General features: G+C 36.6%; 1 protein-coding gene across 5 annotated transcripts in view; it reads right to left on the bottom strand.

Moving 5' to 3' along the window:
- Nucleotides 1–27546, bottom strand: part of LOC150082988 (uncharacterized) — a 1785507-nt gene that overhangs the window by 1468781 nt on the left and 289180 nt on the right. For all 5 annotated transcript variants that reach the window (XM_090377722.1, XM_090377724.1, XM_090377725.1 and 2 more), the window contains exon 16: nucleotides 5538–5731. In XM_090377722.1, coding sequence (XP_090233848.1) covers nucleotides 5538–5731 — 194 coding nt within the window. The remainder of the gene's footprint in view (nucleotides 1–5537; nucleotides 5732–27546) is intronic.

Below are 27546 nucleotides of genomic sequence, written 5' to 3'. Positions count from 1 at the left end.
AATATCTTGCAGATCATCCCATTTCATATTCTTGCAATGACAAACAACACAAGACTGAGAAATGCTACAAGAGAAAGCCTCCAGTGGAGAAAAGACCATTAGCAAGTTGTGATCTGAGATGACTAGAGGACCACTCACCTCAATTATGTACTTTGAAGTGTTGTTCATGAGAAAAAGATCAACAGTGCTGGATGTGTCTGGTAGATAAATGAAAAATGTACAAGGTCATTATTATTTGCAAAACCCTCAGTATCTTGGGCAGCTATCCATGTGATTAGAAAATGGAAGACAGTTGCAGTTGTGAACATTAAAATCATCAAGTAAAATTACCCCACCATTAGGAAAGATAAATAGAAGAAAGTCAATTTTCAAAGAAAGGAAGTCAAAAAGTTCCAAGTGATTAATGGAGTTTGGAGAAAAACAGAGTTAACAGATGAATTTGACAGAATGGGGAAGAGGTATTTTCAGCCAGAGAAGATCAAAAAGAGGATATTCCAAATTACTGTCTCTGACAGAGAATATCAAAACAGTCATATACACAAGTACCACCTTTGAAGCAAAGGGAATTGTATAGTGAATAATTAGGACAACTTAGATGAACAATGGTTGAAGCAACCAAAAACTTGTGATGCTCTCAGAAAAAGTAAGTGACATTTGGCAGACTAAGTGAAAATGGGCATCATTGAGGTTCAGAGTGGGACCACATATATTTGTGATATGAATGAGGAAGTTTTTTGGGAGTTTTAGATCTTTTCACAAAATAAGTTCATTCTCTTAGTTTGACTATTCGTAATGCATTCAGTAGCCAAGTAGAAGTAGAGAGGATGACTTCTCTACTTCTACAAAGAGAGGGTAATTAGGACAACTTAGATGAGCAATGGTTGAAGCAACCAAAAACTTGTTGTCGTTGTTGTTGTTGTTATTTGGTTTTTAGGAGCATTAGCAACTAAGGCCATATTGCTCCGGGAATATGCGGTGGTCATTCCCTGACCTTTCCGCATCCTCTGTATTTGGTGATGACGGGCTCGAACCCCGGTCTAATCAAGAAGCATGTGCTACGCACTGCTGCTCCTTCCCACCTGGCTACAGAGGAGCCCAAAAACTTGTGATGCTGTCAAAAAAAGTAAGTGACGTTTGGCAGACTAAGTAAAAATGGACATCATTGAGATTCAGAGTGGGACCACATATATTTGTGATATGAATGAGGAAGTTTTTTGAGAGTTTTAGATCTTTTCACAAAATAAGTTCGTTCTATAGTTTGACTATTCGTAATGCATTCAGTAGCCAAGTAGAAGTAGAGAGGGCCATGTTGTATGAAGTAATGAAATTTTAGGATATGGTATCATTCACACACACAGCAAGAATATACCTGGCTCCTTGACATAATGTGCCCTCGAAAATGCCCTCCATCATACACACTACTTGGATTCCTGCCACTTACTTTCTGGCAGAGTAGAGGCAACTAGATTAACATTAGCAATGGCACATGATGCAAGAAAGCCAGCTTATACAGCATCAGCATCATATTTATTTATCAACTTCCACAACAGCAGATGGAAGTTTTTCCAGCAATCAACTACCCACTGGCTAAAGGCAAACTTCCGACATCTATTCTACAACTGTCTTTCCTCAGTTTGAATCTATGCCCCCTCAGGTTTGTAATCTGAGCAAGAGGAAGAATCCCATCAGCATTGAGCCTGCTAAATTCATTCAAGGCCTTATACACTTCAATCAGATCACCTTGCAGGTGTTTAGTCTCCAGAAGCTGCAATTTGCAGAACTTAAGCCTTTCTTCATAAGAGCACCCCTTTGTTCTCTTCACCAGTCTTGTTGCCCTTCTCTGTACTCATTCTAGCAACTCTACATCCTTCCTAAAATGAGGCCTCCAGACCTGTACACAGTACTCTAGGTGTGGCTTGACCATTTCCTTGTATAATGGGATAATCACCTCCCTGTCCCTTCTAGCAAAATTCCTATATATCATTGACAAGACTCCACGACCTGCCCTGGCAGCCCCTCTGCACTGCTCAGCAAACTTCATATTTAATTGCACAATTACCCCCAGATCTTTTTCACTTTCAACCATCTATCAAGTAGAGGCATTCTATTATAAATCAACTTTTCTGTGAATGATTAAAATGTCATCATCCAAGAGAAAGTACTATTTCAGAATATTTAGGTTCAGTTCTTATATCAGATGACATGTATGGTGTTTGCATATATGGTTTCTTTTAGTTATGTGCCTGAGCAGTTTGTGATTTTCACTAAGCTTTGAACTTTAATTTTTCTTCTTGTTATTGAACATACCAGTGATTAGTGATGATAAATTTTAGATTGATTCAACTCTAGGAAGTCTTCAAATGATGTAAATTATTCTAGTCCTGCTTCATTTTTTTTTTTTTTTTTCCAATAGGAGTTTATAAGATTTGCCATTTTCAGTCGTTTTGTTCTCTCTAACATCTCACATTTCATTTTGTGACTGAAAAATTTAAAATTTTATATTGTTAATATCACAAACAATGCAAAAAAACATTAGGTAAATAATCATAAATAAAAAAATAAAATATGGATAAACTGCACTTCACTGCATATGACAAGTAATTTATTAATTAATCCATACTTTATTTTAGGGTTAGTATCTGCACCACACAGGAATGCCCCCTTCCCCCCAGTTCATCAGACAATATCAGGTGGTAGATGGCTCTCATCAACTACTGCAATATCACAACTTTTCTTATTGGAGGCTTGCAATGGTGAAACCTATGTTTAGTTTTCAGATCAAAGCTCCAGCAATTCTATCTCTTCTATCATGCAGTATGACAATCTTCCTTACATTTTGAGGATATAGCTTTAAAACAATTTCAGCAAGCTGACCACTAGATAGTTCACTAGAATGATCCTATTGGTAACTCTCTAGAGGCAAGCACAGCAGCTGGTGTATAATCTGGATACTGCTCTACATGGACTAATGTTATTAGTGGTGTCCCTCAGCATTTAGTGTTGGGCCCAATGTTGTTTTGTGTATTTATCAATGATATATTTATCATTGATAAATATATAATAAATATTTTTGTATATTTATCAATCAGGCTTAATGTCCAACTTTGCAGATGATGCAAAGGTTGGCAGGGTTGTGAAAAACAGTAATGACAGTATGCTGCTGAAACACAGGATCTGGAAAAGTTGGGTAGATGGGCTGAGAAGTGGCAACTGAAGTTTAACATTGACAAACGCAAAGTACTTGATGTGTGTAGCAGTAAGCCCAGAGAAATGTACCAACTGGGTGGTGTTACACTCAGGGTAGTGGAGAACAAAAGAGACCTGGGGGTAATTATGCAGTCAGATATGAAGTTTTCTGAGCAGTGCAGATGGTCTGCAAGAGTAGCTCATGGTGTCTTGTCAATATATACAGGAATTTTGTGAACAGGGATAAGGAGATGATTATCCCTTTGTATAAGGCAATGGTCAGGCCACACCTTGAGTACTGTGTGTATAGGTCTGGAAGCCTCATTTTAGGAAGGGTGTAGAGTTGCTAGAACGAGTACAAAGAAGGGCAACAAGGTTGGTGAGGGAGAAAAAAAGGGGTGCTCTTATCAAGAAAGGCTTCTTAAGTTCTGCAAATTGCAGCGCCTGGAGAGTAGGCACCTGCGAGGTGATCTGACTGAGGTGTATAAGGCCTTGAATGGGTTGAGCAAGCTGAATGCTTGGGATTCTTCCTCTTGCTCAGATTAAGAACTTGAGGGGGCACAGGTCCAAATTGAAGAAAGACAGTTGTAGAATAGATGTGCAGAAATTTGCCTTTATTCAGCTGGTAGTTGATTGGTGGAACAGACTTCCATCTTTCGTTGTGGAAGTTGATAGCCTAAATAAATTTAAGGCTGAGCTGGACAGGCATTTGGAATGAATGGAGGGGTGAAATGGGAGTTTTTTTTTTTTTGGCTGATGCTGCATAAGCTTGCTTTCTTGCATTGTATGCCTCTACTAATGCCAATGCTAATGGTGTAATGAAACATAAAGAAATTTTATTCCTTATAATTTCAATAAACCCTAATGCAATTTATTAAAAAGTGATCCAAGATCCTAATGAAAAATAAAGCTGATTTGTAATATAAAAAAATATTTAATATGAATATGAATCTAAACTATGTTGCCAAAAGTATCATAATTACCACTATGATTTGGAAAAATTAACCATACTATGTTTTAGGAATAGGTATAAAAAAGTAGCTGCTTTCATGCTAAAGGTCAGAAGATCAAAATATAGAGTACATGGGTCAAGGTGTTGAGCTTAGCAACTTCCAATGGGGGAAGTCATTATAGACAGAAGAAATCTGTTTGTGCCATTTTGGCAAAACTTCAACAGACTAGTTCGATGGTGTGCAACACACTATACCAATGGTAGGCATTCACCAATGGAAATGTCATGGTGCTACTACAGCCAGGAAATGATCAGGTAAACCACAGAAATTGACAGAAAAAAACTGGAGGGCATTCATAGATCTCCTGTCAGTCCTAATTGAATACTGTCAACTAAGAGATCCAGGAGGCCAGAAAAATTGGCATTAGTACAAGGATGCCACATAGGTAGCTGCACGGCACTGAATTGTACAGAGGAGCTGCTGTACAGAAACCAAACGTCACAGCATGAAATGCATTGTATCAACTTGCCTGGTGCACAATCCATCATAATTGGTCCTGGAACATTGGAAAACCACGTAGCAAGATTTTCCCACTACATTATGTAGTGACAAACCATTCTACATGGTTTCCAATCTGATGGCCCATGTATGGGGTATGGATACCCAGAGAACATTTGCCAGAGTGTGACATCTCAATTGTGAAGTTTGATTGAGGTGCTGTCACTGTGTGGGTTGTTTCTCATGTTTTAGGCTTGGGCCACTGGTCACCATTCCTGTAACAACAAATCTCATGTGGTACAATAATATTCTAGACAATTTCACTCTTTTTACATTGTGGCAATGTATAAGGTTCATATAAGGTTTATATAAGGTTCTTTTTTGTTTTAGCATGACAATGTCTCATTCTATACTGCACAGCCTGTTGTAATTTAGTTTGAAGAAATGAATGTGCAAAATCTTCATTGGCTTGCACAAGGCTATAATCTTACCTCTACTGAACATTACTGGAGTGGACTGGAACGTTGGCTTCTGGCCAGGCCAATAGCAACATGCAACCAGTGATTGAACTGACTGCTGTGTTGAAGGTGAAATGGAATAAAACACCACCTGCCTGTTATGAAAAATTTGTTAGAAGTCTCTAATGATATCGCCAAAGGTGAGTTGACATGTTATTAAATATTACATCAATAAAAGGTTGAAAGTAGGTACCCAGGTACAGTTAGCGGTATAGTGTATATCTGGATTTCAGATAAATTTGATGCAAATCAGGTACTATCATCAAAAATGAAAACTGAAAATTTTAAAATTATATAAAACAGGTTTAGTAAAATATGCAAGCAAATTATTAAGTTATTTGGTGCTTTTCACTGTAATAATAAATATTTAAGATTAACTTACTTCTCTGTTTCATTCTTTTTTGCCCATACAGTATTAATAAAATGATTATAAGCTTCTTCAACTCTATTCCACTGATATTTTAAAAGTGGATTTTCCATAGTATCATTGTTCTGAAGCATAGATATTACTTTATGAAGCTTCATCAATATATTTCTAGTATTCATCATTTCAGAATTTGTATTATTGTCATTCATCTGCAAAGAATAAATAAACAAATAATGATAATCTAATTTTATTATGAATTAGAGTGTGCATGTGCGCACACACACACACACACACACACATACATGCACACCAACTTCTTTAAATATAACCTGTGACACAAAATTGCTGTTCACATACTGTTTAAGATACAACACCCTTTAAAAAATACTGACTTTTAATTCAAAGAAAAAACACTGCACTGTGCATAATTTTGGGCAAACTGATTGAATTTATTGAAATAAATAATGGAAAAAAAACTTCATTAAAAAAAAAAACATTCCAATAACCTAATGGTTTTTATGCCAATTTTGATGACATTTCAAAATGCTTATGGAAATCATTGTGAAGTCTTGAATATGGATACATCTGTTAGCACATGTGCAGACTGCTCAAGGATATCTCTGTATTCAAGATTTAACAACAGTCTCCACAAGGATTTCAAAACATTAATATATACCAGCATAAAAAATAGTTGGGCTATTTGCAAAGTTCTTTACTTTTGTTTTTCTACCAATAAAATTAGATGATGACCCTCAGGCTTCCTTACACTATATAGCTAATATTAATAATAATAATAATAATGACCATGCTGACCATAGTCATGGCTCAAGAAACTGAAAAAATTAAAAAGTAAAAATAAGATAAACTGTAAGCTGTGAATAGCTTGACTACAAAACAAAATATGGGTTATTTCACAATGGATAAAAAAAGGAGTAATCAATAGTATCAATAGTAAATGAAATGGGCATGTATATAATATCAGATGCATTTGTTGTTTACTTTCATAATACAAGAAATAAAAACATATAAAAGTGATCAGTGGACAGCATAATAAAAATAGTAACCTTTGTCCAAGAAATAATTGGTATACTAGCTCCATGTATGTGTAGCTCAGACTAGGTTTGGGTAGACAGATTGGTTAGTAAATTAAGAGTTTTTTAGTGTATCGACCTCGTGGATCATAGTGAACAGTGCCTTTTTCCTAGGAACTTCACACTTGAACTGACTGAGATAATCTTATTGCTCAATGTGAGCTCAGGGTCTTGATGCAGGTTTTGTTTTTGGTAGGTGCACAAAAGCTGTCTTCTTTTATTTACTTTTTGCATTGATATTCTAAATTCATTTTTTTAGGCCCATTGACACATCATGTTGACTGTGCACTGTAATTGCCTTTCTTTTGTTCTCATGTTCTTCATTTGGCTTCATGTACTAATAACTAGATAAAGTGCAATGTTGCAGATTGGAATTGGTTTGTGACAGTATTTATCTTTATGGCTGAGTGCTCTACTCAGGAGCACACTTAGTCCTTGTTTATGTTTTTAAAATAAAAGTTTTTATCCTAAACTGATCTGTTCATCACGAAATTTTGTATACATTTCGGTAAATCTCCACATTAATTTGGCAAAGGTACAGTCAGTTCTGTTATAACAAGGTACATGTGTTCCCAAAAATCTCCGCGTTATAGTATTTACCGTATTAAAAACAACAGGACTTATGGGAAAAATAGGGATAGAGGCAGAGCACTAAAAAAAATGTTCAGTCTGGTAAGTAAAACTCTAAAAATAGTTAGAAATGCAATAAAATTGCTAAGAGGTTTAGACATCTTAAATTTTAACATAGCTATCTACCAAAGTAGTTAAATTAATTAATTAAATTGGCATCATTTTGGTTATATCTCATATTGTGACTACTTTCACAATGAGTTGCCATGGTATTGTACTACCTTGAATAAATAACACTTCACCAGTGGAGAAGACTATTGTTGTTTATTCTCAGCGGATACCACCACCCAGACGTCACCGTTTCAAAGCTTGTTGGCTTCTCTTCGGTTGCAGGTACCCTGGTGTTGCAAAAGTGACAACCCAGTTATGAAGTATAACTTCACAATATGAGAGTAGTATATAACAATAAGTAGTAATATAATATAAGTATATAATGATAAGTAGTAATATGACAATAGTCTTCTCCACTGGTGAAGTGTTATTTATTCGAGGTAGTACAATACCATGGGCAACTCGTTGTGAAGGCAGTCACAATATGAGATATAACCAAAACGATGCCAATTTCATTAATTAATTTAACTACTTTGGTAGATAGCTATGTTAAAATGATGCATTTGCACTAATCTACATAAATCATTCTACCTCATAGCATGAGGCCTTTGCCCCTAAGTACTTTATAGTCTACATCTTAAATTTCTAATAAATAAATAAACATTATAGTAAATATAGCATTTTACCTTGACAAGATATGAAGTTTGTTTGTTTGATATCTGTTCACTGTCATTTTCTTCTTTTTTTTTTTTTTTTTTGGATTGTAAAATTTAAAACAGTAAAAAAGATAAGCAATCAATAACGACGAACACGGGATGCACAAATTATACAAGTTTATGAAGCTTAAAAAATAGGAATGAAGAGAAAATTCTGAAAATTTATGTTTTTTCAAGTGATTGAAGATTTCATGGAAGGGGGAAACACATTTCACATTACTGTAATAATAAAAACCCACAGAATTCCAGCTATTGGTATTATGGAAAATGCAGTAAGATCGAGTTTACTACCCATTTATAATTAGACTGCACTAACTGAAAATTCCAGTAAACAAGGAACTGCAAATTGTTTTATGGTAGTGACCTCCAGAAATGAGCTCCTCTGCTCATGCCTCATGAAATTTCTGTTCGAACAGAAAATTGTGAGCTCCTGAAAACATGAGTCGGCCTACAATTATCACAAATATAGAGAATGACAACAGTGTGTCTCCAACCAATACAACTACGGTAAATGGGAAATATAGCTTTCACACACAATTGACATTGTTTAAGCTTCATAAACTTGTATATATTGCTGCTCAGTACGTTCAGCTTGGTGTTGGGTTTTGCATTCACTTAGTTTACTCACAGACGAAATCATGCATGAGCCAACACGAAAATCGCGTTATACTCTTATTGTTCCCTAATTTATTAGAAGACGAAATGGCAAAATTTCTTATGGGTTTAGGTAATTAACTATATAATATCAGTGTAAATACACCCCAGTTTACCCATAAATTTGAACTATGTATGTAGTATAAAGGCATCGTTTTAATTGTATCTCATACATGTGGGTGCCTTCACAATGAGATAGCTGGTATTGCACTACTTCGAATAAATAATGCTTCTCTAGTAGAGAAGACTACTGTTATTTATTTTCAGAATTTATTTTATTTATTTTCAGACGATCGTTTCGAAGCTAGTTGGCTTCAGCATCGGTGGGCAGGTACCCTGGTAATGCAACATGCCATCACAGTTGTGAAGTTATTTCTACACTATGAGAGATGCCAAATGATGAATAAATAATAATGTATTAGATGACAAAATGCACAAGGCATAATTTCTTATGGGTTTAGGTAATTAATTATATAATATTGGTGTAGATACACCATAGTTTACCCATAAATTTGAACTATGTAATTAAGTAGTGCAATACCAGCTATCTCATTGTCTGCATGGATAGCACAGTGGTATCGTCCTCCCCACACCCATTGAAAAAGGCCAGGGTTTGAATTCCATCAATGACGTGAGCAACTTTAGTGGGCTTTTTTTATCCCAGGGGCTCACATCTGGTGAGTATGGGCTTGGCACACCCAGAGTCCTGAGCTGGATATCATCATTCTTCTCTTTCTTGGTGATTCCCTTCTATTTCTGACTCATGTTCTCTCTCTCTCTCTCTGGGTAATTCTTCAGAAATTTTTTTCAGGCTTCCTTGCACCATGTGGCTAATAATAATAATAATAAGGCACCCACAATATGAGATACAATTAAAATGATACCTTTACACTACATACGTAGCTCAAATTTATGGATAAACTATGGTGTATCTACACTGATATTATACAGTTAATTACTTAAACCCATAAGAAATTATGCCTTGTGCATTTCATCTTCTAATACATTATTATTTATTCACCATTTGGCATCTCTCATATTGTGGAAATAACTTCACAACTGTGATGGCATGTTGCATTATCAGGGTACCTGCCCACCCACCGATGATGAAGCCAACTAGCTTCGAAACGATCGTCTGGGTGGTGGTGGTGGTGGTATCCACTGAAAATAAATAACAGTAGTTTTCTCTATTAGAGAAGCATTATTTATTCGAAGTACTATAATACCAGCTATCTCATTATGAAGCCACCCACAATATGAGATATAATTAAAAACGACGCCTTTACATTACGTATGTAGTTCAAATTTATAGGTAAACTATAGTGTATCAACACCGATATTATATAATTTTCCCTAATATATCAGTCACATTGCAAAAATGTGCGTTATAGCAGAACTGACTGTATTTCTAATATTTGTTCATTGCTAAATCAGTTTTAACTTCTAATACCAGGTTTACTAGGTAACAAGTCACTATTAGCAGTGTGGGATAATTATAGAAAATTAAAATGGACTTTGTTTTATGCATTTTATTGCTGTAACACTGATCATTTACGATACTTGACAATGGCTTTCAGCTGGACAATAACATTACAGTTTATTTATTTTGGTTCTAAATCTTTGGACTGCCCAAACAGAAACCTCAGTTAATTTTCAAGCATGACTTACAGTTGTATTTATTGACTCTCCAGTTCTTTTTTCAGCTTTAGGCTTTGAATGTACATTAATAATCACCTGTTTGTTTGACACAATAACTTAATGCCCTTGCCAAAACTTTGAATGAGTCTCCATTCAATTCAATTCAATGTAGTCACCATGTTGATATGCAAAGCTTATTACGCATCCAAATGCATTTGATAATTTTATTTACGGTGAATGCAAAACTATTAATATATTTTCTTATATCAATAATAATCTTATCAAAACGTCACCTAAAAGTACTACTGCTTCTTCTAATTTGCCTCAGAAAAATCAGAATTCATTTAACTGTATTGATACATCATTTCACCACTCTCTAGAATAACAATGCTTTCAGATGCTGTCATGAAGTATGATCAACATTTTTTTAAAGCACTTTCTCTATGCAGGTGGCACATATCACTTTCCTGTGTAGATCCCACCACCTGCACAGGGAAGATACAAAAAGACCAAACAATGCTAGTTTTTGGACTGTCTTTCCTGGGTTTTGGAAAGACTAACGCTATACATGCTCAAAGGTATTGATTTTCTAGAAATATGCTGTTATATAAGGTGAGAAGAAAGTTTTCTATTTCCTTTCTATTTAGAGTTCTAATCCTATTGGAATGTATCTTATAGAGTCCATTCACATTTGGTCTTGTCATAATCCAGCACTTCAAATAATTCATATACAGTGGATTCTGGTTATTTGGGCCACTGGTTAATCGGGGCAACCATTCATTTGGGGCAAATCTTAAAAAACAGAACCCAATCGAGAAAATAGCCAGGGTTTATTCACTTAATTGGGACAAAATGCTGTGTAATCGGGGCAGGAGACCGCAGCACTGGAGATTACCCTATGACTGTCTCTGACCGTACCACGTAGTTCGGTCAGATTTCTGGAGGTCACAACCATAAAACAATAAAAACAATTAGCAGTCACCTGTTTATTGGGCTTTTGTATTAGTGAAATCTATCATAAACTGATAGTAAACTCGATCTTATTGAGTTTGCGATAATACTGACAGCTAGAATTCTGTGGGTTATTATGGTAAAACGTGTTTACACTTCTATGGAATCTTCAATCATAAAAAAAAATACTTTTCAGAATCTTCTCTTCATTCCTATTTTTAAAGCTTCGTAATTTGTTACTCCATTCTCACTTGCACGTATCGTGTTACTTGCAATTTGTGTGTGCCATGTTCTTTGTTATTGATTGCTTATCTTTTTACTGTTTTAAATTTTAACCCCACCCATTCTAATGACAGGGAACAGAAATGTCAACTAGTTTAGTTAGTATGTACATATTACAGTACGTATTAATTCTTCCGAATTTCACGTATCATTTAATTTTTTAATTGGTAAGGTAATAAAGGGTAAATTTGTACTTAATATATCTTTTCCTTCGGCATGAATTGTTGAGGAGGCTTCCATCCTGCAGTGGGTTGATAATGGCTGTACTTTTTTTACTTCTTTCAGAATGTTCTTTGTGACTCAAGGATTCCAGCAGTTATGACTCCTGCCTAAATAACTTGCCAAACATTTCTCTTAATATGTTTCCTATTTACAGTTTGTTCTGTTACCTTTCTCCATTCAGCTAGAGCATTATGGATGTCTGCTCTTACAAATCACTCTCATTTTTCTCATTTTGTTCTATATTGTTTCTTGTTTTGTTTATCTTAACTCACTTCCATATATTAGGCTTCATATTGCAATTGTGAATCACCTCAAAAAAATCCACAGTAAAATCATAATCCACAATGACAGCAGCACGGAGGAGTCAACATGGTGTCCTTCCTATCACACACATTCAGCTATTGCTATGTTAAATTCTACATTATAGAATGCATCAACAAGGTTACCCAGATGGCCTTTCTGATGTCTCTTGGCCTCACTAATATAACTCTTAGGACATTAGTCCTAAAAATGGATCCTACATACATCCCACTGAGCACTCTGGATTTCATTGAAGTGAAAAATGCCTGTAACTTTTGGTCAAGCATTTTATCCCTTCACTGAATGCCACATTGTCATGGAATCCTGAAAACAGCAGCACTAGAGGTGTTTTCACATTTATTGAGGCCTCAATCTAAGAAATCACATGCACTGAGGCTTGTTTTCACCACTGCAACCTCTCAATCCCAATCACTTTCTACAATTACAATGAGACAAGCCCAATCCACTAAATCCTATGCCATGCTTTCATGTATGTTAGAACATGAAAAGAAGTGTAATTAGCAAATTGTACCACACACATAGATTTCTATAATGACCATTCTTATAGCATGTGAATATTAAAATAGTCTATTTAACTGTTAACTAAATCACCATTAACTTCACAACTAAATCACTATTATATTAACTAAATCATATCGTATAAGAATGGTCATTATAGAAATTAAGATTCCATGGAAAACCACCACATAATGTTCTTCTCCAACTACATTCCACATAGGCTTCCTCTGTACCATTTTACGTACAGTTGGGTCATTTCTGGCTGGAAATTGAAGCAATAGTTTGAGAAAATAATGCTACTCTGCATTAAGTTTTTCTGTCTTTACTGTCTGTGGACACCTTTGTTCTACACCAGTTACAGTGCCAAAAGTTGGACTTGTGTACTTTAGAAAGAACTAAGTTTATCCACGCATCAACCTAAAGTTACTAATATAATTTTTGATCAAGTAACATCATGCAGAAGGTGGATCTATTATTTATTAAAAACTTGAAGGCACTGTTGTAATTATTTTAAGAACTAGCTGATTCATTCTAGACAAGGTCACCAATTGAGGCAGCCTCAATTGGTGACCTTGTGTTGAGAAGTGAATAAATGTATCAAATTAAATGAGCAGTTAACTGATGTGTGTGTGGGAGGAAGTTTCTGATTGAAAATGTAAATTTTGTTATGTATACAATATAATCCCAATTACTGGGCATTGTTAGCTAAATACAAAAATTTAGTAAATAAGTGGGGTACTATTTTAATACAGGTATTGAAATAGTTAGAAAATAATGCTACTTTCTATTATATTTTTCTGTCTTCACTGCTGAGAGACACTTTTGTGTCGAATTTTTCATCCCCATTTTTGACTGAATAACATCACCCAAAAGGTAAATGCATGTTATTCATTAAAAACTCAAAGGCACTGTTGTGACCGGTTTCGGAACTATTTGGTTCACTCATCAGACAACAGGTAGCCTTGATTAGTGACCTTGTGTTGAGTGGTAAATAAATGTATTGAATCTAAATGAGCAGCCAAGCAGTGTGTGAAAGAAAATTTCTGATTGAAAATATAACTTTCATTATATATACAATATAATCCCTATTATTGGGCTGTATTGATCCAAAATAGAAATTTAGTAATGAATTTAGTACTGTTTCAATGCATACTGAAACAGTTTGAGAAAACAAACTGTCTGAGTATACTTTTACCCCTCCAATGACAGAGCTTGGGCTTATGCTCTCTATAAACAACTACATTTATTCACATATCAACCTAAAGTTACTAATATTGTTTTTAATTGAATAACATCACCCAGAAGGTGAATCCATTATTCATTAAAAACCCAAAAGCACTGTTGTGACCGGTTTCAGAACTATTTGATTCACTCATCCTACAACAGGTAGCCTTGATCACTGACATATATTTACCACTTGCCACAAGGTCACTAACCGAGGCTACCTGTTGACCAAATGGTAAACCAACTAGTTTTACTTAGGCCAGTTGCTGTTCAAGAAGTGCCTATTTCAACTCTACTGCTAAAGAAAAGCTGGTGGTAAGTACTCTTCTTTACTTTGAAAATACTTTTCACAAGTAAAGAAAAACACTTTTTCATTTCTTTTTTCTTTGTGAATCCTATACTACAGTAGTAGTATAGGATTTTCATACCTTACATTCTGTAAGATAGGAGTTAGCTGAAAAAAAAAAACATTAATTGTTTGGCTATGTGAATAATTGGCAGACACTATGTCCTTCAGGTGGTATGGGATTTATTTTTTATTTATACCAATTTGGTGAACACTGGAAAAGATAGCACTCTGTTTTAGCATGGCAACTCTCATTATCAGAGAATGCTATTCAACATGTCATAGAATAGCTATGTTGTCCAGGAAGAAAATTCAGTAACTTACTCCACTTGGTAGGAGGAAAGTATGAAGCTTTGCTAGCAATATAAGATTATGAAATGCAATTTTGAAAGTTTTTTTTTTATTGCATGTAGGAAGATAGGGCAGAACTGGTGAAAAATTAGAAAATTCATTACTATAGAGCAGTATCCATTATAATACCTGATAAACTGATTCAGAAAAAGTTAAGTCAGTTTGGGATGGTTAGTAAGCTAGAAAGGAAAGTGAAGGACTTGCCTACAGTATAATGAGGGACAATGCTAGTCACAGACATGAAGACAATGATATCCCTATACAGGAATTTTGCCAGCAGGGATAAGGAGGTGACTATTCCATTGTATAAGGCAAAGTTTGGGCCACATCTTGAGTCCTGCATACAGGTCTGGAAGCCTCATTTTAGGAAGGATGTAGGATAGATGTGTAGAAATTTGTCTTTAGTCAGCGGGTAGTTGGTTAGCGGAACAGACTTCCATCCCTTGTTGTGGAAGTTGATAGCCTAAATAAATTTAAGCCTCAGCTGGACAGGTATTTCAAACGAATGGAGGGGTGAAATGGGAGTGAGGTTTTTTTTTTTTTTTTTTTTTTGGCTGATGCTGCACAAGCTTGCTTTCTTGCATCATATGCCTCTACTAATGCTAATCTGTTGGATCAGCTGCAGAGAAGAACAACAAATTTGGTGAAAGGTGCAAAAAGGCACTCTAACCAGGAAAGACTTCACTTTTTGCAAATTGCAGTGTCTGGAAACTAGGAACCTGCAAGGAGATCTGAGTGAGGTGCTTAAGGCCTTGAATGGACTGAGTAAGCTCAATGCTGATGGAATATTGCTCAGCCTACACATGAGGGGGCACAAGTTCAAATTGAGGAAGAATGGTTGCAGACAGGAACATGCAGAAATTTGTCTTCAGCCAGATGGTGGTTGACTTGGAACAAACCCCCAATCTGGTGTTGGAGAGAGAGAGAGAGAGGTAGGTAGTTTGAATAAATTCAAGGAAGAACTAGATAAACAGATAGAGGAGATGAACAGGTGAATGTGAAGTGTTGCCTTTTTTTTTTTTTTTTTTTTGTGATGCTATATAAGCTTGCTTTCTTGCGTTATCTGTCACTACTACTATTGTGGAGGTGGCTGGTTATAAGTTAATCATGAACTATAAGAGGGCAGGGAGAACCAGAAAGCCTTTGGTCCTGAAAAGGTCATATCAACTTGATGTGACCAGGCAAAATATTATTAATTGTCTGGAATTTAGTTATGTGACTGATCAGTGCAAAGCAGCCTTTGAGAAATTTAAGATAGTAAAGAACATAATTTACAAATGTCCTTAGAAATCCTTTAAGGTGGCAGTTATGAAGAGGGTAGCTGATGATGTGAGAAATAATGAAGTTGTAGATTTAACAGAATTTCCATTATTACAAGTTCAAAAGGAACTAGTTAAACAGCTAAGTAGGATGATCCAGGAAGTGATTGAGCAGATTACTTGCACAGATGAGTTGTGCCAAATGGAACTCAACTTTCAGAGGTTGAGCAGCACAAAAGTCTCTGTCGTGACTCTTTAATAGAACCATGGCAGAGGTCAAGCATTCTGTATGGGATCCACAGGAAAGGATTTATGCATATACTGAGTTGAGTCCATACTCTGGTGAGGGAACAAGCAAAAAAGGATGATGATGGCAATGAGGACATGCCTATGGATGTCATGAGTGGGGTTTATCATTTATTGAATCAAACTCTCTCTGAAAAGGGGAGGTATGTTACTGTATTACAGGATTTTGAGGATCATTATGGATCACCATATTTGAATTTTTTTTTTCCAGACAGGAAAGAGAAACAGCTGATTAGAAGCATAGTGAGGATAATTTTACATGAGTAATTTAGTTAATGAGACAACAGGGACAACAAGGATAATCTTTTATATTTTATTTTATTTTTTATGAAAACCCCAAACACGAGGGGTATTAGAACCTATAATACTTGGTACCATGCTTGGGTTGGAGGTTGAGAAGACGAAAGAAGATATTTGTTGACATTAGACTTGAACTTCTGTAGACTGTAATTTTCAGGAAATACGTACGAATGAAGGTTGTTCCAGAAAACAGCAGATGAATGAATAAATGAGGAAGATGAAAAGTTGGTTCTTTGAGTTTGAGGTTGGACAGTAAATGGATGTTGGCTGGGGGCAGCACGTGTTCGGACTGTTTCGAAAGAAAGAGTGGGAATAATAGAAGCCAATTCAGAAGAACAGTACCCATGGAAATATCTGTAGAAGAGGCATGCGGCAGAAACAGTACATCCGTGAGACAGCGATAGGAGAGACTCTGTTAGAGAGGAGTCATTAATTAACCTAACTGCCCTCTTCTGAATGGAATCTCGAAGTCTGAGAGAGGTTTTGGGGGCACCACCCCAGATGAGGGAACAATATTCCATGGTAGGCCGGATTTGCGATTTATACAGAGTGAACAGCTGTTTGGAAGAAAAGTAACGCCGAGAACGAAAGAGAAAACCAAGTTTTTTAAATGCAGAGGAAGCAATATTTGTGATGTGCTTGTGCCAAGAGAGATTAGAAGTCAGGGTAATCCCCAAAAGAGATATATAAACTTGCCTAGAAATCGGAGTGTCACCAAAGATAAGCATAGGAGCAGAAGAATCCTTTTTGCGAGAAATAAGACAAGACTGAGTTTTAGAAGGATTGAAATCAACTAAGTTTTCTTTGCCCCACCGAAGAATTACCTGGCAATCGGCATTTAAGGAACTGGTAGCAGATATTCGAGAAGTTGAGGCTGATTGAGCAGGTCAAGGTTTCTCAAAATGGAAAGTGGAATGCAATATACTATCATCAGCAAAACTATGAATAGGATTTCCAGTCAATGGAAGAAGGTCATTAATATACAAGAGGAAAAGAGTGGGGGAAAAAACTGAATCTTGGGGGACACCAGCATTAGTGGAGATGTTAGAACACAGAGAGACATCTACTATCACCCTCAGTGAGTGATCAGAGAGAAAACTGGATAACCAATTACAAAAAAACAGTTGGCAAACCATAAGATGGTCTTGTTTAGAAGACCTTTATGCCAAACATGATCAAAAGCTTTTGAGATGTCAAGAGCAACTGCTTGTGTTTCACTGAACTTTTCCATTGATTTTGTCCATAAATGGGTTACATAAGCCAGAACATCACTAGTGGATCGACACCGACGGAATCCATACTGGCGATCGTTGATCAGATGGAAGGTTTCTAGGTAGTTTAAGAGTTGGTGGTTAATTGATTTCTCCATTACTTTAGAAAGAGTAGAAGTAATTGCAATGGGAGACGATAATTGGATGGAAGGGATTTGTCACCCTTTTTAGGAACTGTTTGGATATGAGCAAATTTCCAAGCAGAAGGTAAAATACCTTTGGAATAAGAAAGTGAAAAAAGGCGGCAAAGAATAGGAGTAAGTTCAGGAGCACAGGTTTTGAGAACAAGTGGAGAAATACCATCAGGACCTGGAGCTTTCTTAGTATCAAAATTTGTCAAAGACTACAGGAGGCATTGAATGGAGTGTGTTGGGAATGGTGGGAGGTGTTTTACCAAGATCATTAATACATGAGTTGGAAGAAAAATTGGATGCTAGCAGGTCTGCTTTATCCTTGGCTGAAGTGACAACAGAACCATCTGGTTTTGACAGAGGTGGGAGAAGAGATGGGCAAAAATTGAGGCCAACAGCTTTGGCAAGAGACCAGAATGCTCATCTACCATTAGGGCAAGAAGCAAGTTTTCTACTCTTAGCCTGTTCAAAATCTAGTTTGGACTGATTAATAATTGCTTTACAATTGTTTCAAGCTTTGGTGTAGGCAGAAAATGAAACTGAAGAATTGGAAACAAGCCAATTACGATATGCAACATTCTTCTCTTGAACAGCCTTAGCACATTTATTGGAAAATCAAGGTTTAGATAAAGGATGACATTTTAAAATAGAGTGTGAAATAAAGGATTCCACTCCTACAAGAATAATTTCACTGACACGATCTGAGCAAACGTTGACATCAGAAGTTTTGAAACAGTAATGCAACCAAGGAAAAGAAGAAAAGAAATCTCGCAGGACATCCCATTTTGCATTCTTGTAAGGCCATACAACATGAGGTTGGGAGTAGGTGTGAGATAAAGGCTCTACTGGAGAAGAGACAATCACCAAGTTGTTATCTGAGGTGTCTAAAGGACCACTCACTTCGACTGTGTACTTAGAAGGGTCGTTTGTGAGAAAAAGATCAAGCATGTTGGCTGTGTGGTTAGGATTGTCTGGTGTTCTTGTAGGTAAATGAACAATCTGTGCAAGGTCATTAGTAATTGCAAAAGCCTCAGCATCTCGACCAGCTGTATCGGTGTGACTAGAAAAAGGAAGCCAGCTGGAGTTGTGAACATTAAAATTACCAAGGAAAATTACCTCACTGTTAGGAAAGTTGGACTGGAGAAAGTCAAGTTGCAAAGAGAGGAAGTCAAAGAGCTCCAAGTGATTAGCGGAGTTGGGAAAATGGTAGAGACAACAGATGAATTTGACACAGTGAGGTAGAGAGATTTTGAGCCAGAGAAGATCGAAGAGAGGAGATTCAAATTTAACCAAGTCTCTCACAGGGAATAACGGAACGGACATATGCACAAGTACCACATTTGAGGCAAAAGGAATCATACAGCGAATAATTTGGGCAACTGAGATGAGCAATAGTTGAATCAACTGATAACTGAGATTCAGTCAGAAAAAGTACAGGGAGTTTGGTAGATTGCAAATGGAAATGGACATCATTGAGATTAGAACTGAGACCATGTATATTTGTGAAATGAACTAGGAAATGTTTGGGAGGTTTAGATCTTTTCGCAGATAAGCTTACTCTATTAGTTTGACAAATCATGGTGTATTCAATTGTAAGAAAAAGTGGGGGGGGGGGGGGGGACATGCTGTATGAAGTAATGAAATTTTTGGATATGGCATACACACAGTAAGAATATACCCAGTCCTCGACATAACGTGGCTTCGACAATGCCCCCTGAATACACACTACTCGGACTCCCTCCAGTCACTATCTGGCAGAGTAGAGGTAGCAAGATTATACACAAGCTGATCTGGAAGCCTCCTAAAGAGTTACCAATAGGTTCGGTCCGGTGTATTAACTAGCGGCCGGCCTGTGAACACCGTTTTTAGAGCGGTACCCTCGGAATGTAAGGAAGATTGGATCTAGCCTTGATGTTCATCATAACCTCAAAATTCATCAGTCATAATTTATGAGGGAAGAGATGGGGAAGGGTTGAGCTCTGGAGACTAAACGTGGGTTCCACCATTTCAAGCCTCCAATAAGCAAAGTGGTGGTATTGCGCTGGTTGATGAGAGTCATCTACCACCTAGTATTGCCTGGTAACACAGAAGGGTGGCATTCTTCCATGTGGTGTGGGCACCACACATCAACCCCTGGTTATGTTGGTTCACACTTGGGTGGTCATCCACAGTGCTTGTGCATGGAGGTTATACCCAGGATTACTAACAGTCCCACCATTGTGAAAGTGCAAGTAGAGAATTTGGTTGTCATAGTCCGCCCGGACTTAGCCAAAATTGGGTCCACTTTAATTGAATGTCACCCGAATATCAATTCCATTAGCATTTTAGACTCCCAGGTAGCAAGTGCAGCTTGTCTGGCATATCTGAGAGAATGTCTGTGACAACCTGAAGGACCAAGAAAATGACTAAGAATCAAGGACCAAGAAGAATCTAAGAATATGCTTAGACAGCTCAAAATTCTTACATGCAGACAGGAAAAGGCACTATTAGATAGGGTGGCAGAAAGATTTTGGCCATCTATGGTTTAATTATATTCTTTCTACAGTCTGTTATGTGTGGCATTTAATGCTAACTTCAGTAATACAAGTGATTCTTTTTTTTACTAAAGATTCATAAATTTACAAAGAGGAAGGCAGAATCCAATCAGGACAGATTTATGTTGGTAATTTTTAGGTTTTAGTACTAGAAAAGTTTGGAGGCAGGGGATATTTTATTGTTCACTTCTAAAATCCAAATGTGCAGTTCTAATTACAGTTTTGTGCAGTATAATTATATAAAAATCAACAATGTATGCAACAATCTTATAATATTGAATCTGATGGCCAAATATAAAAAAAAAAAAAAAAAAAGTTAAATAAAACACAGGTTTTTGAAAAACACACCTTATGTATTAACAACGTGGTACACTAAAATGTCAAAAATATATTATATATATATATATATATATATACATATCGAGTCCAAGTCCAGTTAATATAAGCTGTGTAAAAAAAATATTGTTCAAGGTTTAGGCCAAAATGGATGTCAGATGAACTAATGAGGCATATGGCAGAGAAGAAAAATGCATGGGATACATACAAATTAACACGTGACATAGAAGCCTATGATAGATACAAGTTGATATGCAACCAAGTTACAAAGGAGGTTACGCAGGCGAAGGCAGATTACGAGAAATCCTTGGCAAGGGATGCAAAGAAAAACAGCAAAGAGTTCTTTACTTATGTAAACTCTAGAAGGAAGGGGATGAATCAGATTGGTCCACTTGATATTGATGGGTCAACTGTTGATGATCCTGCTCAGGTAGCTAACAAACTGAATGAATATTTTGCATCGACATTCACACATGAGGAGTTATTCAGCGAGGGGAATGCCAGAGGTGTATTCAACTCTAGCAGTAAGCTACAGAATCTTGAAATAACTGGGAGTAAAGTGGAGGAGAAACTGTTGAAGATAAACACAAGAAAGGCACCCGGGGTGGATGGGATCTATCCAGTTATATTAAAGGAGGCGGCAAAGGAAGTAAGCAAACCCTTAGCCATAATTATGAGAGCTTCCTTGGACTCAGGGGAGGTACCCATAGACTGGAGATGTCCAAATGTGACCCCAATTCACAAAGGAGGATCAAAGGCTGACACAAGTAATTATAGACCTGTGAGCTTAACTTCTGTTCCAGGAAAATTAATAGAGGCACTGGTTAAAGAAGCACTGCAGGATCGTTTAGACAAGACTTCAGTTATAGCTCGGACACAGCATGGTTTTGTTAAGGGGAAGTCTTGCCTGACCAATTTGATTGGATACTATGATGCAGTCACAAAAGAACTGGATGCAGGGAATAGCTCTGATATTATATACTTGGATCTTAGAAAGGCTTTTGATACTGTTGCACATGGAAGACTGCTGCACAAATTGGAGCAGTGTGACATTGGAGGCAAATTGCTGCTTTGGATAAAGGGGTGGTTGAGGGGGAGAAGACAGAGAGTGGTAATCAATGGACACTGCTCATCGTGGACTAATGTTATTAGTGGAGTCCCTCAGGGCTCAGTGTTGGGTCCATTATTGTTTTCTGTATTTATAAATGATATTGATGATGGTATATCAAGCTTAATGTCCAAGTTTGCAGATGATACAAAGGTTGGCAGGGTTGTCAAGGACACTACTGACACTATGCTACTGCAACAGGATCTGGAAAGGTTGAGCAGATGGGCTTCGAGGTGGCAAATGAAGTTTAACATTGACAAATGTAAAGTACTACATGGGAAACAGCAACCCCAGAGCAACGTATCAACTCTGTGGTACTACACTGACAGTGGTAGAGAATGAAAGGGACTTGGGGGTGGTTGTGCAGGCAGATATGAAGTTCTCTGAGCAGTGCAGACGGGCTGCAAGAGTAGCTCATGGAGTATTGCCGATGATATATAGGAATTTTTCTAGCAGGGATAAGGAGGTGATTATTCCCTTGTATAAGGCAATGGTCAGGCCACACCTAGAGTACTGTATACAAGTCTGGAGGCCTCATTTCAAGAAGGATGTAGAGATGCTGGAACGAGTACAGAGAAGGGCAACAAGATTAGTGAATGGAACAAAGGGGTGCCTTACGAAGAAAGGCTTAAGTTTTGCAAATTACAGTGTCTGGAGACTAGGCACCAGCGAGGTGATCTGATAGAGGTGTATAAAGCCTTGAATGGTTTGAGCATGCTCAATGCTGATGGGATTCTTCCTCTTGCTCAGAATAATCACCTGAGAGGGATAAATTCAAATTGAGAAAAGACAGATGTAGGATAGACGTGAGGAAATTTGCCTTTAGACAGTGGGTGGTTGGTTGGTGGAATAGACTTCCATCCCTTGTCGTGGAAGTTGATAGCCTAAATATGTTTAAGGCTCAGCTGGACAGGTATTTCGAACAAACAGAGGGGTGAAGTGGAAGGTTATTTTTTATTTATTTATTTATTATTTATTTTTTTTATTTATTTATTTTTTTTTTTTTTTTTGGCTGATACTGCATAAGCTTGCTTTCTTGCATCAAATGCCTCTACTAATGCTAATGCTAAAGCCAACACGAGAACTACCGAAAAGTCAGGAAACTTACCTGGAAAAACTGGTTTGTTGCTAAATAATTAGCAACAAACCAATTTAATAACTGTATAAATAATTATACAGTTTCTCCCTGCATTCTTGGTAAACAGATAGTCATGTTACTGGTAGTGGTAGCAGAAGTCGGTTTTTTTCCCTATTTTGAAACAGCAGGAAGGGGGGGATAAACACCTTAAGACTTGGGCAGTCTGGACAGTATACCCTTAAGTAAATTTCAGCAGTGAAAACACTCATGAACTCCAATAATCTGCTTTTAATAATGAAAAAAAAAAAACTAATCAATACATCATTGTCGACTTCTGATCAATACATCGCTATTAGTAGTGGCAGTAGAAGTCATTTTTTCCTATTTTAAAACAGTGGAAAGGGGGTGTAACACATCCCCCCCAAGACTGGGGCAGTCTGGACGGTGTACTCATAAGTAAATTTCAGCTGAGAACACACTCATGAACTCCAATAATCTGCTTTTAATAATGAGAAAAAACTAATGAATACATCGTTATTGACTTGTACTGCCACTACCGATAACATGCACCATCTGTTTACCACGACTGCAGGGAGAAACTGTAGTGGCAAACAGTTTCTCCGGGTGAGTTTCCCAAAGTTTGCAGTAATTCTCATGTTGGCTTTCTTTACCTTAGCCTACCTTTTAAATAACTTTTGAACTGTATATCATGTAAAAGATAATAAAAATAATTATAGAGTTAAATATTTATTGCATAAAATACACATTTGAATAAACTATTTGTTATGGAAATATCTGAACAGTGTTGGCTTTCTTTTTTTCATCATACAATTTCCGATAGCCAAAAACAAGCTTCCCTAGGTCCTAGTGAAATTACAAGCTTCTTTTGATGTTAGGATCAACATCCATTACCTTTTGTTTGAGATTTTCTGCGATACAAAAGATTTCACCTAGTTTTTTACCGTTATCTCCTTTGCGGCAACATTTTTATCTGGCTCAAACTCTTATTCTTCAGCTTATTCGTACACATGCTGTTCCTCTATTTGAAGGAGATCATTGTCACTTGGCTGTTCTGAATGTGAATTCAGTAATTCTCAAATGTTAGCTGTATCCAGGCCTTTAAAACCAAGGTCATTACCAATATTAGTTATGTCGTCAATAACTTTTTTGAAGTGCATCCTTGAAGGCAGTAAAATCATTTGCACAATGGGGTGAAAGACGCTTCCAAAACTGCATTCACATATTGTATTGCTGGCTGTCCATACTACATGTATGTTATATTTCTTCCAAAATTCTGGTACAGAAATTGCATTGTCTCCTGTTGTAGCTTCAAGTGTCTGTGCAAATGTTCTATGGTGATAGTAAGCCTTGAAAATGTTGCAATGGTCCCTTGGCCCATGAGTTGCAATAATGAAGTCGTATTTGCTGGTAAAAAAATGACTTTCACATTTTCATTTAAGTTGCCAAGTGCAGAAGGATGTTCAGGTACATTATCTAAAAGCAACAGAGCTTGAAAAGTAAGATTATTTTTCCTGCAATATGCTTCAACTGTTGGACAGAAATAAGATGTTCTGTCCAACAGTCTTCAAAATAGGGCTTTGGTCACCCATGCTTTTTTATTTTAATGGAAAATGACTGGAAGGGTTCGATGACTGTATCCTTTTAAAGCCCTAGAATTTTCTGTACAATACACAAGCATAGGCTTCAATTTAAAATTACCTTCAGTGTTACCTCCTAATAAAAGTGTTAGTCAATCTTTTGTGACTTTATGCCCAGGTTGTGATGCTTCATTTGCAGCCAAATAAGTTTTAGTTGGCATCCATTTCCAAAATAGGCCAGTTTTTAAATAGATTAAATATTTGCCAATCATTGTATTCACCATCCTGAATGATTTTTTTCAATTCTGCAGGAAATTTGGCTGCAGCATCTTCATCAGCATAGCAGCTTTCTCTGTTACTTTAACATTATGCAGTCCTGCTCAATTTTTTGATACATTCAAACCACCTTGAACTAGCAACAAATGTTTCAGTCTCCCCTTCATATTTAGTTTCTTTGAGCTTAGTAAAAATATTAATAGCTTTGCTCTAAATATTGTCCTTAGATAACGGAATTATGTTTTGATTGAAATCTTCTATCCAAATTGATAAAAGACTTTCTAATTCAATCATTATTGGAGTTCTGTTTCTGGTATTTTGTAAACCGAAAGAAGTCACTGAAACTTTACCTTTCTTTTTTTATTCATCCTTATGGCGCAAGATAGTTTGTATCATAGACTCACTGTATCCTAGATCTCTTACCATTTTTGCATGGCTTGCACCACTTTCATGTTTTTTAATAACGTCAAGTTTTTCAGTTAAAGTAATAACTTTTGTTTTTTTTATTGTAGTCACATTGTTTTTCACTCTTTATTTTATCCATAATTAAAAGGGCTAGAAAATTAGAATTTTTAAATCCAAGTCTGCACATGACTTTATTAGCAGGAGAAGTAATACATCTGTTTCTGATGTTTCATGGAACAAACTGAGGAACGAAAATGCTTGTTTATTGCCTGCCCAAAGCGCAGTAAGCTTAGCATACAATTCAAATCTTTTTCAATTATCACATAAAAAAGATCACTTTAACCAGAAATTTTCATCGTGTAAAGTAAAAAGTGTTACATTTTTTTCAAATAGCGATAACAGAAAAAAGCATTAATCAAACTCGTGTTATGCGAGGCTGGGCTGTATACATATATTGTACAAATAATTTATATTTACAATAAGTGAAACATAATATAACCATATGATTTTATTTTCCTTTTCAAATTTCCCATTTGTACTTACTTGTGCAGTTATAAATTTTTCTTAAAATAACCCCTGCTTGGAAGATATTTGGCCAATTCAGAAATTTACAAGAAATTTGCAGAATAGGGTGGTATGAATCGATTGGGTGAGAGGATGCAGGATAATCAGGGTTAATAAATTAAATGTTGGGAATAAGCAGACTAGTATTTTTGGCAATTCACATATTTTTGGCTAGGGCAATTTGGATAATCATGGCTGGGAATTGTACCTCTACAGGACCATATTCGGTTGAAATTGTTCACCCCATAACCGAAACTGGTGATGCTTATGTTTAAGAAAATCTTTGTTCAGAGTTTTGGCTAGTCAATGTGTAGAGGGTGTTTATTCCCCTCAGCCATGCAGCTTCATGGAAAAATAGCTACTCAAACTGAGAAGACATATTTTTTTGCCCAGTAATTTAAAAACACATATGGTAGATCATGTTAATAGGAATATGAATAGGTCTATTGCAGACCACAAGTTAGTGGTCTACAATAGACCTATTCATATTAGTAGATGGTAAATGTGGAGGCATTTCAATTTATTGAACAGTTGCATTCATTGAACAAAGGCCAGTTGCTGCTATACAGAAACAGATAGTTGAGTGGGAGAAGACAGAATAGTAATCAATGGAAACTGTTCTTTGTGGACTAATGCTATTAGTGTTCAGTGTTGAGCCCATTATTGTTTTTCTATATTTATCAATAATATTGATGAAGGCATATCTGGCTTAACAACGTCTACAGAAAGGATAGACAGGATAGGAAGGGAGGAGGCATTATGCTATTAGTTAAGAAACACATAAAATCCAAGGAAATGAAGCCAGTCGACATCACTGTACAGTGCAGTGTCGAGTCAATTTGGTGAGACATATGCATTGGGAGATCAAAATTGAGAGTAGGAGTGTGCTATAGGCCTAATGACTCTGATAAGTATAATAAGAAACTGTACAGGGAAAAAGAGTGGGCCAGTAAATCAGAGTCTTATAATGGTGGATTTTAATTTCCCAGATATTGACTGGAATTTGTGGGCTGGTCATTCACACACTAGCAAGGCTTTTGTAGATTTATTGGATGATTGTTTTCTACATCTGCATGTTCGACAGGCAACTAGAGTGAGTAATACTCTTGATTTGATTATCAGTAATGACTCTTCATGCATTAAGAATCTGCACATTATGCAACCACTAGGTGGCAGTGATCACAGTGTGCTGAAGTGGGATTTACTCAAAGAGGTAACTACCATTAGGGGTAAAGGGAAGGGTTATTGCTTTCGTAAAGGCGACTACGATGGTCTGAGACAGTATTTAAATTCTATACAGTGGGACAAACTGATGATGTTACCAACAGCAAATTCAAAATGAGAAGCATTTAAAGAACTTATCATGGAAGCTACTAGGCTTTACATACCAACTAAGAAATATTGTACAAGGTTTAGGCCTAAATGGATGTCCGATGAACTAATGAGACATATGGCAGAGAAGAAAAATGCATGGGATACATACAAATTAACACGTGACACAGAAGCCTATGATAGATACAAGTTGATCTGTAACCAAGTTACAAAGGAGGCTAGGCAGGCGAAGGGATTACGAGAAATCTTTGGCAAGGGATGCAAAGAAAAACAGCAAAGAGTTCTTTACTTATGTAAACTCTAGAAGGAAGGTGATGAATCAGGTCCACTTGATATCGATGGGTCAACTGTTGATGATCCTGCTCAGGTAGCTAACAAACTAAATGAATGAACTGAACCCTGAGGGACTGCACTAATAACATTAGTCCACAATGAGCAGTGTCCATTGATTACCACTCTCTGTCTTCTCCCCCTCAACCACCCCTTTATCCATAGCAGCAATTTGCCTTCAATGCCACACTGCTCCAATTTGTGCAGCAGTCTTCCATGTG

This window comes from Mastigoproctus giganteus, chromosome 7 (genome assembly GCF_048544385.1).
Source record: "Mastigoproctus giganteus isolate SK-2022 chromosome 7, ASM4854438v1, whole genome shotgun sequence".
Taxonomy (NCBI): Eukaryota; Metazoa; Arthropoda; class Arachnida; order Uropygi; family Thelyphonidae; genus Mastigoproctus; species Mastigoproctus giganteus.
This window is presented reverse-complemented; position numbering and strand designations above follow the sequence as displayed.